We start from the raw sequence: 13,194 nt of genomic DNA, 5'->3' as shown, positions 1-13,194 counted from the left end.
ACTGATGGAGACTATAGTTGTAAAAGTACAGTCTCACAGTACATGAAGCATAGCTAAAGGAAATGTAGGTATTACAATAGCTTCCAGTACTGCACATCAATCTCTCAGAAATTTATCCTATTGAACCGCATTCCCATTACATTTGTAAAGGAAGCAAGATCAACAAAAAGTATCTGTAACCAGGCAGTGCTGTGAAACATTAAAGTATGAAATAACTCAGATTAATGGATACAAATATTACTTAGAAAACACTGTATTGAAGAAATGCTGTGATGTGTTTTTCCAAGTGCAAAATTAGTAATGCTGTGTTTGTCCAACTCAGCCCGTGTTCACAGGGTAAGAGACAAGCTTCCAGGGCTCAGCTGAGCGGTGTAACCACCATGTGCTTGCAGCTCATCACAGGAAGGACAGAGCAAAGCTGTCAGAAGCTATGCAGTCCTTGGCTGTAGATGCTAGGTTAATATCCTTCTCTGTGGGAGAAGTACAAGAGGCCAAAGAATCTATCAGTTCTTGAATCTTGTACTGAGTTTCCTAGATACCATCAACTCTGCTACTGATACCATCTTTTCCCAGCAACCTTTTAGGCAAATTCAGGTTACCTTATTTTGGGTTACTTATAAAGTATGTGCTAAGAAGATGGATTCTGTTTCCCATTCCTCATTTGTAAGTTATCTGGCAGGCCTACCTAGAAGTTTAATTCACAACTTGTCTGGTACATTGTTACTCTACACTGATGCTTTGAGGAGCCAAGAATCATATGAAGAGTGCATATTGAAGAGGGAGTTCTAGTGTGCACAAAGTTAACTCAAAAACAATGGTTGCTAAATGAAACATGAATATTCACCGCTACCTCTTAACCCAAACAGTTTCCAATCAGGTTGTCTTCAGTCTGGAAATATGCTGTCTCTACAACACAGATTTGACATCAATCCCCATCCCAGTGTGCTCTCGTGCCCTTTCTGCCTCTCCCCCACCCTCTCTCCACACACACACACTCACTCACTCACTCACTCAAAAACCGTTTCCATTTGTTTTCTCAAACTAATATCTCCTCCAACCCCTCTGAGAAAAACTTCAAATTTGTATCTTGAGGTTTCTATCCTCTATCATAAACCAGACATTCTCTCTGAAGTGGTCAATCTGCATGCAGCATTACAAACTCAAATGTAGCCCTCTAAAGTTACTTTCATATAGGCTCATATAGTACCAAGCAAACTATACAAAATGTTGGCAGTTCTTAAAGGGATAGATGATAATAACTTACATTTTGCAGTCTCTTACTGATTTTAAGAAAAGTTCACAATAAAAGTGATTTTAGGAAGATATAAATTTGAGACTCCAATCCCATCTTCTCTTCTTTATTGTTTTAAATAATCATATGGTAATTTGAGGTTAAGCCTAATTTCTGTCATTCAGAATTATATTAAAATATTTTCTAAATAACTTAATGACAATGACCATAATTTGTGAAGATTTTGTTGTGACAAGATTACAAATAATAAAAACATTAACTTTGAGATTCAAGACTCAGCAATATCTGGAAAAAATGTTAAGTATAACTATAACATTAAAACTTATTTGTGAAATGAACAGTTCTGAGACACCTAGGAATACACGCTTATTCCCTTCTCTGAATAATTACCAGTACTTTCTGAAATCTGTTGAGAAATAATTTTGGTAAAAAGAGGCAGCAATTCTAGAAGCTGAATGTCAAGATTACATAATTTAAAAAATACAACTGAGTTTGCTAGCACTGGCTTGGTATAAAATGGCCTTTAAAAAGTGTGTTTAAATGCAAATACTGAATTCTGATGCTTCCTGAAGACACATATTCTGTCAGATTGATGAAGTACGGGACTGGATTGTCTTCCATGAGGTATCTGTAGAGTAACATCTCATTCTGTAAACAGTATTTTGAAAACTTCTTCATCCAACAATCATGGTAACGGCTCATTTTACATTGAACAGAGTCTCACATAGGCAGGCTGGAGTGACTGTTTTGAGACTGGTGCTCGCTATGGACACAGCTGTCAGTGATTCCATTTTCTCACTTGGGTTTGCTTTTATTGCTCTCAAGTCAATGACTGTGGATAAATAAGGCAGTAGGCCCCAAAACACGTACAAATCAGGGACTGAAATTCTGACAATTTGCACAAGTTCTGTTCACTTCTTGCCTGTAACTCTGAAGCTGGATAGTACATTTATACATGCCAAATGTGTTCAATAATAAATGCTTTGCTTTGGACTGTACTTCTTCCCATTTAGATGAACTTCCAGGAACTGCAATGTCAAAAAAAATGTTATTACTATTTATTGTTCAGTTATGCACTGGTGAGTAAGACCCAGGGAAGAAACAACCTTTTGACACTGTTGAGCACACTGTCATAGTCTACTTGTATCTATTCTGATATGCCTGCTAGGGAAGTGGGCGTGCGTTATTAAAAAGCTCTACGGTCCACCTGGCGAAAGAATAGTGGCAACAATGAAAAGCTATTACGTACATTAAAAAAAACATTTATCTGTATTATTTTAAAAAAATAAAAAGGATCACTCTGTGAAACAACTTAAAGAAATAAACATAAGAGCCCTAGCTTTGCTTATATAGAAGAGCACAGTAAATATTCTTTAAGTCTTTAATCTCAAGGTAAGTATCAATCTGACTCCCAAAGAGATAAAAACAACTTTACTTTGCTAGTAACAGTGACCTGCATCTTACCTTTTGAGAAGTTTTTCCTCTCCCTACATCTTGTCAGCAGGAAAGTCTTCCTACTTACTTATAAGCTCACATGCTTAATTCCAAAGATAGAAGTCCACAAACCCCAGGCAGGCCCTCATTTGCTTTTAGCAACTTACTTAGCTGCATGTGAACTATGGCAGTAGATTTTCCTGAAGTGAGAGACCAGATATTCAGATCTTCCACAGAATATACATCTTCTATTTTCATCAAGGCTTCTTTGATATAATCTACATTCAAATGGCTTGGTACACCTATTAGTTCAGAATATTACAATTTGTAAGTAAATTCCTTACCTTGTAAAGAAAAAGTTTTAAATTATATTCAAAGAAAATAAATGGCTTTGCTAAATTCAGTTTAAACAGTATTTTAAACTATATTAGATTTTTAACAAACTATATGCATGTGTTTATAAAAATACAGGAAATATATGGCGTTAATAGATACTTTAAAAATGCTATACCCACTAGAAGAGAACGCCAATCAAATCAGAATAGTTTAACAGATAAGCTAGAACAGACTAAGGAGAAAAAAGAATCCAATAATGATAAGTTTACAGTCTAACTTTTATTTTCATGCTTAGACATGCTATCAGTAAGAAAAGCTGTCATCAGTACAACAAAGTCACACATTAAGTAGGATTAAGGAATTATATAAGCCAAAAGACATAATCATATTAAGAATCAAAAATTGCATTCTTGTTCTGGCTCCAGTGTATTAACAGTGTGACTTTACTAAGTTATGTTATCCCTCTGAAGCATAATCTTGTTTATATTTTGTTTTTTTTTTTTGGTGTTTCTTTTGCCTTTTCTGGAGCCTGGACTCAGCCTGGGCACTGTCCTGAGCCTCTCTGTGCACAAGGCTAGCTTTCTACCACTTGAACCACAGTGCCATTTCCCACTTTATCTGAGTAGTTTATTGGAGATAAGAGTTTCAAAGCCCGGGGTTGGTTATGAACATCAGTCCTCAGATCTCACTGTTCTGAGTAGCTGGGCATGAGCCAGTGGCACCCAGCTAATCTTGTTTATAAATAGGAATAATCTGGGCTGGGAATGTGGTTTAGTGGTAGAGTTCTTGCCTTGTAACATGCAAGAAGCCCTGGGTTTGAGTCCTCAGTACCACATAAACAGAAAAAGCCAGAGGTGGTGCCATGGCTCAAGTGGCATAGTACTAGCTTTGAGCACAGAGAGGCTCAGGACAGAGTCCAGACCCTGAGTTCAAGCCCCAGGACTGGCAAAAAAAGAAAAAAAAAAGAAAAAAAAGGAATAATTTATCCACTCTCTGCCTATTTTACTTATAATAAGGGCCAAAGAGATAATGTATGAGAGAATGCATGAATACTCAAATGCTCAGTACACATAAGGTAGTGTTACACAGCCTAATAAATACAAGCAAAATATAAAAGAGAGCTCCTACCCAGTGTCCCTCTGACTCTCAATCTCCAATGAACACACAAAGGAGATATTAGTGAGAGCTTACCTTCCAATATTATAACTACTGTGTCCCAGATGATGCGAAATGTTGTAAAAGCCACAAGTAATGAAAATATGTATGTACAGATGGGATCAGCAATCTTGTATTCTGGCTAAAAAGTAACAGATGAGAGTATACAATTACATGTCAACAACAAGCAGGCTCTAAAGCAAAGCCAGGCATATACCCCCTGTCCTCTGGATCTCTTTAGTAGATTAGAGATTACCTTCAAAACTTAACACTGCAATTAAGGAACATCTCTACTCTTTCTTAATGTTTAAAATGACTTTCTTCAGGGGACCGATTTCTGGAAATTTAATTGCTTGTTATGTTATTCTCCTTTGTACCTTTTCTAAGTCTTTTACCCAGAATCATAAAATATCAAAGGTATAAGGAGTAAAGAAGAGGGAACTCAAATTTGAGGGGCATGCAGGCTAAGACTGGATCTAGATTCTAATCTAGAGCATGTTTCACCACCAAGCAGTTCAGTGACAAGGCTTACAGTGAGAAGATGCCATCAAAGCCAACTGTAGATAAGGTACCTGATGAGGTGATACCATTGTATTTATTGCTAAGAAAAGAACTGCACTCTTGGTCAATTAAGTTTATACCAATGCATTAAATGGCATTGGTGCAATACATGGCAGGGCTAATTAAGCTTACACCAATGAACAGAACTGGCACTCATATCTAGCATACTGATGAAAGAAAAGCAGCTTTAGTTTTAATGCTAAAATTAAGTGACTTCGAAGTAGGAAAATTAGCTATCATGTTACCTTGAATCGTATGATGTAGGCAGCTATTAGCACACCAACACTCTGTACCAAATCCCCCAGGGCATGGACAAACGCAGCTCTCACCGCCAAGCTATCCTGCCCATGGCTGTGTCCACCAGAACCTGTGGTAGGAGAATTTGAAGGCAGGGAATGGGAATGGGAGTGATGGTGACCAGATTGGTTCAACAGAAACCCCATTCTGTCAAAAATAAAAGAAAACATTATTATTTTCCCTAAAATAGTTGGTTAAAATATTAGCCACTATTCAGAAATGAATGAGGCAGCACAGACCTCATTCATTTAATAAATCTTTGAGTATTATTATGTATCAGGTACTGTTCTAAGTGCTGGGGTCAAAGCAGTGAGTCAATACAGACATATCCCCATCCCGAACAGAGACCCGAAGAAAGTCAGGAATAAATAGTGCCAAAGTGCTCAGGGCAGAGAGCAGACAAAGGCCCAAAAATGAAAAAGTTTCTCCATGTACTTGGAAAAATAAAAACCACAACAGCCACTGTGGCCTGGATAAAGTGAACAAAAAGCACTAGAGGTTAAGATGGCGGAGGCGGGGGCAGGGCACACAGGTTTTACTTAGGAAAGGCTGCTGTGCAGGTGACAGTGGCTCACACCTAAAATCTGAATGACTGGGGAGGCTGATATCTGAGGATCTTAGTTTGAAGCCAGCCTGGGTCAGTCAAATCTGAGATATTCTTACCTCCAGTTAATCTGCAAAAAGCCAAAAGTGGAGGTATGCCTCAAGCAATAGAGCTCAGGCTTGAGCAAAAATGCTAAGCAAGGTTATGAGGTTGTAAGTTCAAGCCTCAGTACAGGCACGAAAACAACAACAAATGGCTGTTGCAGGGGCTTTTGATTAAATTAGAAGCTTGATAGAAGCCACTAGGTAGTGACTGGTTAAACCAGGGCTAGGAAATCATATTTGGCTTATTGTTTTTGTAGATAAAGTTTTACTGGAATACAACCATGGTCATTTGTTTGCCCAGTGAATATGTCTGCTTTTGTTTTGTGACAGCAGGGAATCAATAGTTTCAAAAGAAACTATAAATCAAAGACTACAATATTTACTATGTAGTATTTTTTCTTTTTGTTGGTTCTAGAGACTGGACTCCAGACTTTGTGCATGCTGGCAAGATGTTACCCATCAAACTCTACCCACAGTTCCTTTCTTAAAAAAAAAAAGTTTGCTGACTCAATTTAAACATATCACCTAAAAATTGAGTACTTTCAGGAAAATAAGTTTAAAAGGTCTAGCTAATACAAAATGAAATAAGTAAATAAATAAAATGTTAAATAACAGAAGACATTATTCTGCTTAAATTTTGATTGTTGGTCAAACTCCAGTATAACTCAACAAACTAAGAAGGGATTATAATGTCTTGATTTTTATTAACATTTGTAAGAACAACTAACATTTATAAAAACAACTAATGGGGGCTGGGAAGGTGGCTCAGTGGTAGCGCTCTTGCCTTGCATGCATGAGGCCCTGGGTTCGATTCCTCAGCACCACATAAACAAGAAGAAAAAAGCCGGAAGTGGCACTGTGGCTCACGTGGTAGAGCGCTAGCCTTGAACTGAAGAGCTGAGGGACAGCTCCCAGGCCCGAGCTCAGGCCCCACGACCAGACCAAAAAAAAAAAAAAAAACAACTAATGGACTATATATAAATTTTAAACCAAGACTGGGCACCAGTAGCTCACTCCTGTAATCCTAGCTACTCAGGGGGCTGAGATTTGAGGATCATGGTTCAAAGCCAGTCCAGGCAGGAAAGTTTGTGAGACTCTTATCTCCAATTAACCACCAGAAAACTGGAAGTGGAGCTGTGGCCCAAGTGGTAGAGTGCTTTCCTTGAGCTGAAGAGCTCAGGGACAGCGCCCAGGCCTAGAGATCAAGCCCCATGAACAACCAAAAAAAAAAAAAATTAAACCATGACAATATTTCACAGTTTGAATGAATGTATGTATAACAGTCTCAAAGTTTATAATACCTGAAAATATTATGTGAAAAAACCCAAGCTTACATTATATTAACTGCGACTCCAACAGCTGCAGTGATAAGCATGATATCTCCGTTTATTTCATAGTTCATATGGATAGTTCTTTGCACAGCTTCGTATAAAAGGAATCCCATAAGAACATAGACCAACAGCACACTAATCATGGCCGACAAAACCTCTGGAAGGAAACATAAAACATACATTTTCAACACAGCTTTTAAACTTCATACCAACTACTATAGTTTTTTATTTTCATTTTTTCTAAGTAGGTAAAAGCAATATACCATTTTTAATATGTTTCTTTTTTCTCATTTAAGAAAACATCCAGCTGCTTGAATGATCTGGGTTCTGCACTCATTTATCCCATCCCCCTCTCTCCACTCATACTTTAATTATGTACATTTGCAGACCCCTATAGGTAAGCAATGACAAACGGAGAGAAATACTTGTAACATATATAAGTACAGACTAATTTCTTTTCTTTTCTTTTTCTTTTTGCAGGTCCTGGGGCTTGAACTCAGGGCCTGGGCTCTGTCCCTGAACCTCTCTGTGTTCAAGGATAAGCACTCTATCACTTAAACCTACAGAATCACTTCCAGCTTTTTCTAAGTAGTTTAATGGAGATAAGAGTCTCATGGACTTTCCTTCCTGGGCTGCCTTCAAACGCTGATCCTCAGATCTCAGCCTCCTGAGTAGCTAGGATTATGCCACTGGCACCTGGCTAAAAGATACAAAGTAGACTTTTTTTTTTTTTGCCAGTCCTGGGGCTGGAATTCAGGGCTGGGTACTGAGCTTCTTTTGCTCATGGCTAGCACTCTACCACTTGAGCCACAGTGCCACTTCTCACCTTTTCTGTGTATGTGGTACCGAGGACTCGAACCCAGAGCTTCATGCATGCTAGGCAAGGACTCTCCTACTAAACCACCTTCCCAGCCCAATTTTTTTACAGTGCTAATTTCAAAAAAATATACTTAAAAATAAATGAATCGCAGACAGGAATGGGGGAGGGGAATCAACAAGAAGGGCTAACAAAGAGTATGAGGATGAACATGGTCCATGTAATTTATCTGCATGTATGAAAACAGAATGGTGAAACCTGTTGAAACTGTTTTAAGAGGGGGAGTGAGATGGAAGAGATGAGTGGAGGGAGTAATGACCTGATACATTGTTTACATGTGTGAAAATATCACAAAGAACCCCTCTGTACAAGTAATGTATGCTAATAAAAAAAGAAAAATCAATAGGGAAGCAAACACCTTACAAGAAAAATGGGCAAAGGACAAAAATAGTAATTTACTGTAATGGCCCAATTCTCAAAAATTAATCATAACAAAAGAAATTCAGTAAGAAGATTTTCTTTTTATGCCTACTAAGCTAGTGAACATTTTAATCGTTAAAGTTGGATAATACCAAGTTAGTAAAGATCACTGCCAGCCTGGGCAGGAAAGTTCATGAGACTCTTATCTCTGAGAAAGCACCAGAAAAAAATAGCCAGAAGATGGACTGTGGCTCAAGTGGTAGAGTGCTAGCCTTAAACAAAAAAGTGCCCAGGCCTTGAGCCTTGAGTCCTGGGGCTTGGACCAAAAAACAAAACAAAACAAAACAGAATTTTGAGATTTTCCTGTCTGGGCTGGCTTTGAAGCTTGTGAAGCTTGATCCTAGTGCTCAGCCTCCTAAGTAGTTAGGATTACAGGCATGAGCCACTGGTGCCTGGCTATTTAACCCTTCTTAATTATTACTCTGTTCAAAATAGGCTAATAAAAATGTGAATGTACCAAAGGAAGATGTTCATACAAAAGCTGCAATAAAGGTCAGTCACACCTGTATCTTGTACATATTATACCTATCATGATACTTAAAATCCAGACTTCAGGAGCTTTGGTTGGAATTGTTGAGGTAAAAAGGAAGAAGCTAGTGCTCATTGATGAGCTAAAACTCGCTGGCTGGAATAACTCTGTAATTGTACTGTTTTTGTTCAAACAAGTTAAAACTGTAAAGACTGCAGCTAATCAAGATTATAGCTCATTGTGGTTTTAGTATAAGACAATTTAAATCAAAACAAATAACTACCTAAGCGATGAAATCCAAAAGTGAATCTTCTGGTTGGTGACTTCGAGGACAACCACAAAGCAAGCAGCGTGAGTATGATGGCACTCAGATCGGTCAACATATGAAGGGCATCGGTCATAATTGCTAGGCTATTTGCTATGTATCCACCTTAGAGTAAGGGAGAAAAGGACAAAGAACAAGTTAATTTAAACAATATATAAGTGAACAAACCTGAAATATATACTATCCTACAAAAACAGAAATCTGTGAACTAAATGTTTATCCTGTTAAATTACATCGAAGTATTCTGATATTTTATGTAAGTGTCTAGTCATCCTTCAGTATCTGTGGGGTCTGGTTCCAGAGCTCCTCTAATCAGAAAGTATCTTTATATAAAACAGTGAATTTACAAACGCTGATATACCTCCTTCTGTATACTTTAAGTCATCCCTAGATGACTAATAACATCTACAATATTAATGTTAAATTGCTCTTATATACCATTATTTAGGGCATAATGACAAGAGAGCAAGTCTGGACATATTCAGCACTAATGCCTTGTTTTTGTTTTTTTGAACCACAGTAGAATCCATGACATGGAACTATGGATATAGAGGGTCCACTGCACAAATTTCTGGTAAGAAAATCCATTTCTTTTAACAGATTCTCCAAGGAGTCAATGACTCTTCAAAAGCTTGCTAATTTGGTAGCATACATGTAGAGAGAAATGTGTTAGTACTGCAGCTTTTGCTCAGCCCAGTAATTCTATAAGACAGTGAATCAATAGCCATGACATCTAAACTGCAAACGCTGAGGAAAAGCTATGTGTTCACTTTTTCAGGAGAGTCTGAAAACTAAACAAAACTGACACAATTCACAAAATGTGTATGATTAGTTCGACAAAATAGGCAAAAAATAACTTATTAACTTGGACATGATAGCAATGTCTCTAACTAGAGGAACAAAAGGTGGTTTTAGAAAACAAGTTCTGGCCAGTTCTAGTGGTTCACATCTCAAATCTTAATTATTCAGGAGGCTGAGATCAGGAAGATCGTGGTTCAAGGCAGTCTGGGCATAAAGTTAGTGACACCCTACCTTAACAGAAAAGCTGGGTATAGTGATATATGTCTCTCATTCCACGTAGGAGGATCATAATCTCCACAAGAAACTAGAGATCTTACCTGAAAAATAACCTAAATAAAGAGGGCTGGGGGCAATGGCTTACGTGGCAGAGCTCCTGTCTAGCAAGCTGGAGAGGCCCTGTGTTCAAGCTTCAGTGAATGAATGAAAACATGTTGATAATAATGTGTAAAAGTAAATACTGAAGAGCTATTGTTTGAATGTCTCCATTAAAACTCATGTTGATATTTAATCCCCACTGTGACTTATTAAGATGCTGGAAACTGAATCTTCCTCTTGGTGGTAATTAAGGTTAAATGAGACCATAAGGACTCTAACTCAATGGGACTGTTGATTTATAACCATGTGACACATAGTACTGCCTTGGGACTATGCAAAGAGGGACCTACCAGATGGAGCCACCTGATTTTAAGTTTCAGTCTTTAGAATCATACCCCAGCAAACCCTTGTTCTTTATAAATTACTCAATCTGTGGTATTCAGTTACAGAAACAGAAAATGGACTAAGACTATGTATTAGGGTATGGTAGGAGCCATGATTTCAGATATCCACTGGTAATCTTCAATTATCTCCCTTCATGGATAAATCTTCCCTTATCTTTCTCTACTGTTATCATCCATCCTTCGATTCTACTCTGAAAAAGCATGTTATTTCATTTTCTAACTTTTCTCTGGAGCTTTCTTTTAAGTTCTTTTCTATTTTTATCATTCAAAGCTCCACTTTTGGCTGAGCTCCGGTAGCTCATGCCTGTAATCCTAGCTACTCAGGAGGCTGAGATCTGAGAATCTTGGTTCAAAGCCAGCCCAGGCTAAAAAAAAGTCTGTGACACTGTTATCTCCAATAAACTACTCAGAAAAGTCCAGGAGTAGTGCTGTGGGGCTCAAGTGGTACAGTGCTAGCGTTGAGCAAAAAAGAAGCTCAGGGACAGCACCCAGGCCCAGAGTTCAAGCCCCTGGGCCAGCAAAAGAAAAACAAACTCTACTTCTTTCTACTTAACTTTCTTCACGCACATTTCCAGAAGTCCTTTGTACACCTCCTTCTCTAGGATTTGCTAGTCTAGTTGCTCTCCAATGTGGTACCTGAATGGGCAGTATTAGTATTCCTCCATTAGAAATCCAAGTGGTAGGTCTTGGAAGGTGGCTCAGTGGTAGGGTGCTTGCCTTGCATGTATGAGGCCCTGGGTTTGATTCCTCAGCACCACATAAGCAGAAAAAGCTGGAAGTGGCACTGTGGCTCAGGTGGTAGAGTGCTGGCCATGAGCTGAAGAGCTAAGAGATAGCATCCAGGCCTAGAGTTCAGGCCCACAACCGATCAAAAAAAAGAAAGAAAGACAGAAAAAAAAAAACAAAACTGCAAGTGCTAGCCAGGTACCCAGTGGCTCACACCTATAATACTTGCTACTCAGGATGGTGATCTGAGGTTCAAAGCCAGCCCAGGCAGGAAAATCCGCTAATAGTTGTAATCTACCTAATCTACTTATTTACATTTTTTTTCTTTTTTCTCTTTTTTTTTTGTTGGTCATGGGGCTTGAACTCTAGGCTTGAGCGTTGTCCCTCAGCTCTTCAACTCAAGGCTAGTGCTCTACCACTGGAGCCACAGTACCACTTCCTTATTTCCATTTTTAAATGCAGTTGTCTCCTTTATCCTACAGAGATACATTCCAAGACAACCCCCCCCCCCTGCAGTAGATGCTTGAAATCTTGAAGAGTACCAAATGCAATACATACTATGTTTTTTGTACATATACAAACGTATGAAAAACTTCATCTTTTAAGTTAGGTACAATAAGATACTAACAAGAACTAATAATAAAATAGAACAATATAACATCATAAAAGTTATGTGCTGACATGTTAAAGGGATGATTCACATTCTGGGCAGGATGGACCTGGAGTGAGATTCCATCACAACACTTGGAAGAGTGAACAATTTAAAACTTATGGAATGTTTATTTCTGGGATTTTCCATTTCATATTTTCAGGCTGTGGCTGACTGTGGTTAACTAAACTTATGGAAAGTAAAAACCATGAAAGTGAAAATGAGAGTAAGGGGGGGGAGTACTACTCTATTTTCTTGGATTTTAGGACACCTGCGGAGTGTTCCACAGGATTTAAGCTCTGTAGATAATTTTCTACATTCCTGTGATACTACATACTCTTTCTCTCCTTTAACCTGTCTTCTGAACCACAGACCTTATTTAACAACCACTTGACTATTTCATGTGCAAATTAAGCTATCTAGAACAAGGCTTGAGCCCTTTCTTGGGAGGGGCCTACTTCATAAACGAGGTTTCAAGCAGTCAGCTTCATAGGTGAGAAACTTCAGAATTACTCCTGCCACTGCTATCTCCTCAACTTCGACATCCACATTAGCAGTTCATGTTTTCAATATTTCTTCTGGACTGTTTCTCAGTCAGTAGTTTTCTACATCCATTCTAGTAAAAATGATAACTTCTTCTTGCCTGACTTCTGCAACTGTTTATCTCCACCCATAATTGTACATTTTAATCCTTTGTCCACATAATAGTCAAAGTGATTGTGTGTGTGTGTGTGTACGTGTGTACACATCCTGGAGCTTGAACCCAGGGCCTGGGCACTGCCCCTGAACTTCTTGTGCTCAAAGCTAGTGCTCATCCACTACAGCCACAGCTTCAGTTTCACTTCCATTTTTTTTTGAGGTGGGGGGGTGGAGGGGATGTTTAATTGGAGATAAAAGAGTCCAGGGACTTTTCAGTCTGGGCTGGCTTTGAATGCCGATCCTCAGGTCTCATCTCCTGAGTAGCTAAGATGATAGGTGTGAGCCACTGGCACCAGTTTCAGAGTGACTTGTTTTTTGTTGTTGTTGGTTGATTGTGGGGCTTGAACTCTGTGCCGGGGCGCTGTCCCTCAGCTCTTCAGCTCAAGACTAGCCCTTTATCACTTGAGCCACAGTGCCACTTCTGGTTTTCTGGTGGTTGTTGGAGATAAGAGTCTCATGGACTTTCCTGCCTGGGCTGGCTTTGAACCGTGATCC

The 13,194-nt window shown here is 38.7% G+C and overlaps 1 protein-coding gene across 1 annotated transcript in view; it reads right to left on the bottom strand.

The window, feature by feature from the left end:
* Positions 1-6: 6 nt before the first annotated feature.
* The window catches only part of Slc30a4 (solute carrier family 30 (zinc transporter), member 4), an 18,113-nt gene continuing 4,925 nt past the window's right edge, over positions 7-13,194 (bottom strand). Inside the window, exons 2-7 of the mRNA XM_013009967.1 lie at positions 9,064-9,210; positions 7,018-7,171; positions 4,984-5,182; positions 4,214-4,319; positions 2,854-2,988; positions 7-2,280 (exon numbers count right to left, since the gene is read on the bottom strand). Coding sequence (XP_012865421.1) covers positions 2,126-2,280; positions 2,854-2,988; positions 4,214-4,319; positions 4,984-5,182; positions 7,018-7,171; positions 9,064-9,210 — 896 coding nt within the window. The 3' untranslated portion in view covers positions 7-2,125. The remainder of the gene's footprint in view (positions 2,281-2,853; positions 2,989-4,213; positions 4,320-4,983; positions 5,183-7,017; positions 7,172-9,063; positions 9,211-13,194) is intronic.

Source organism: Dipodomys ordii, unplaced genomic scaffold (assembly GCF_000151885.1).
Source record: "Dipodomys ordii isolate 6190 unplaced genomic scaffold, Dord_2.0 Scaffold11, whole genome shotgun sequence".
Classification (NCBI taxonomy): Eukaryota; Metazoa; Chordata; class Mammalia; order Rodentia; family Heteromyidae; genus Dipodomys; species Dipodomys ordii.
Note: the sequence above shows the minus strand (reverse complement) of the source record. Positions and strands in the feature narration are given on the sequence as shown.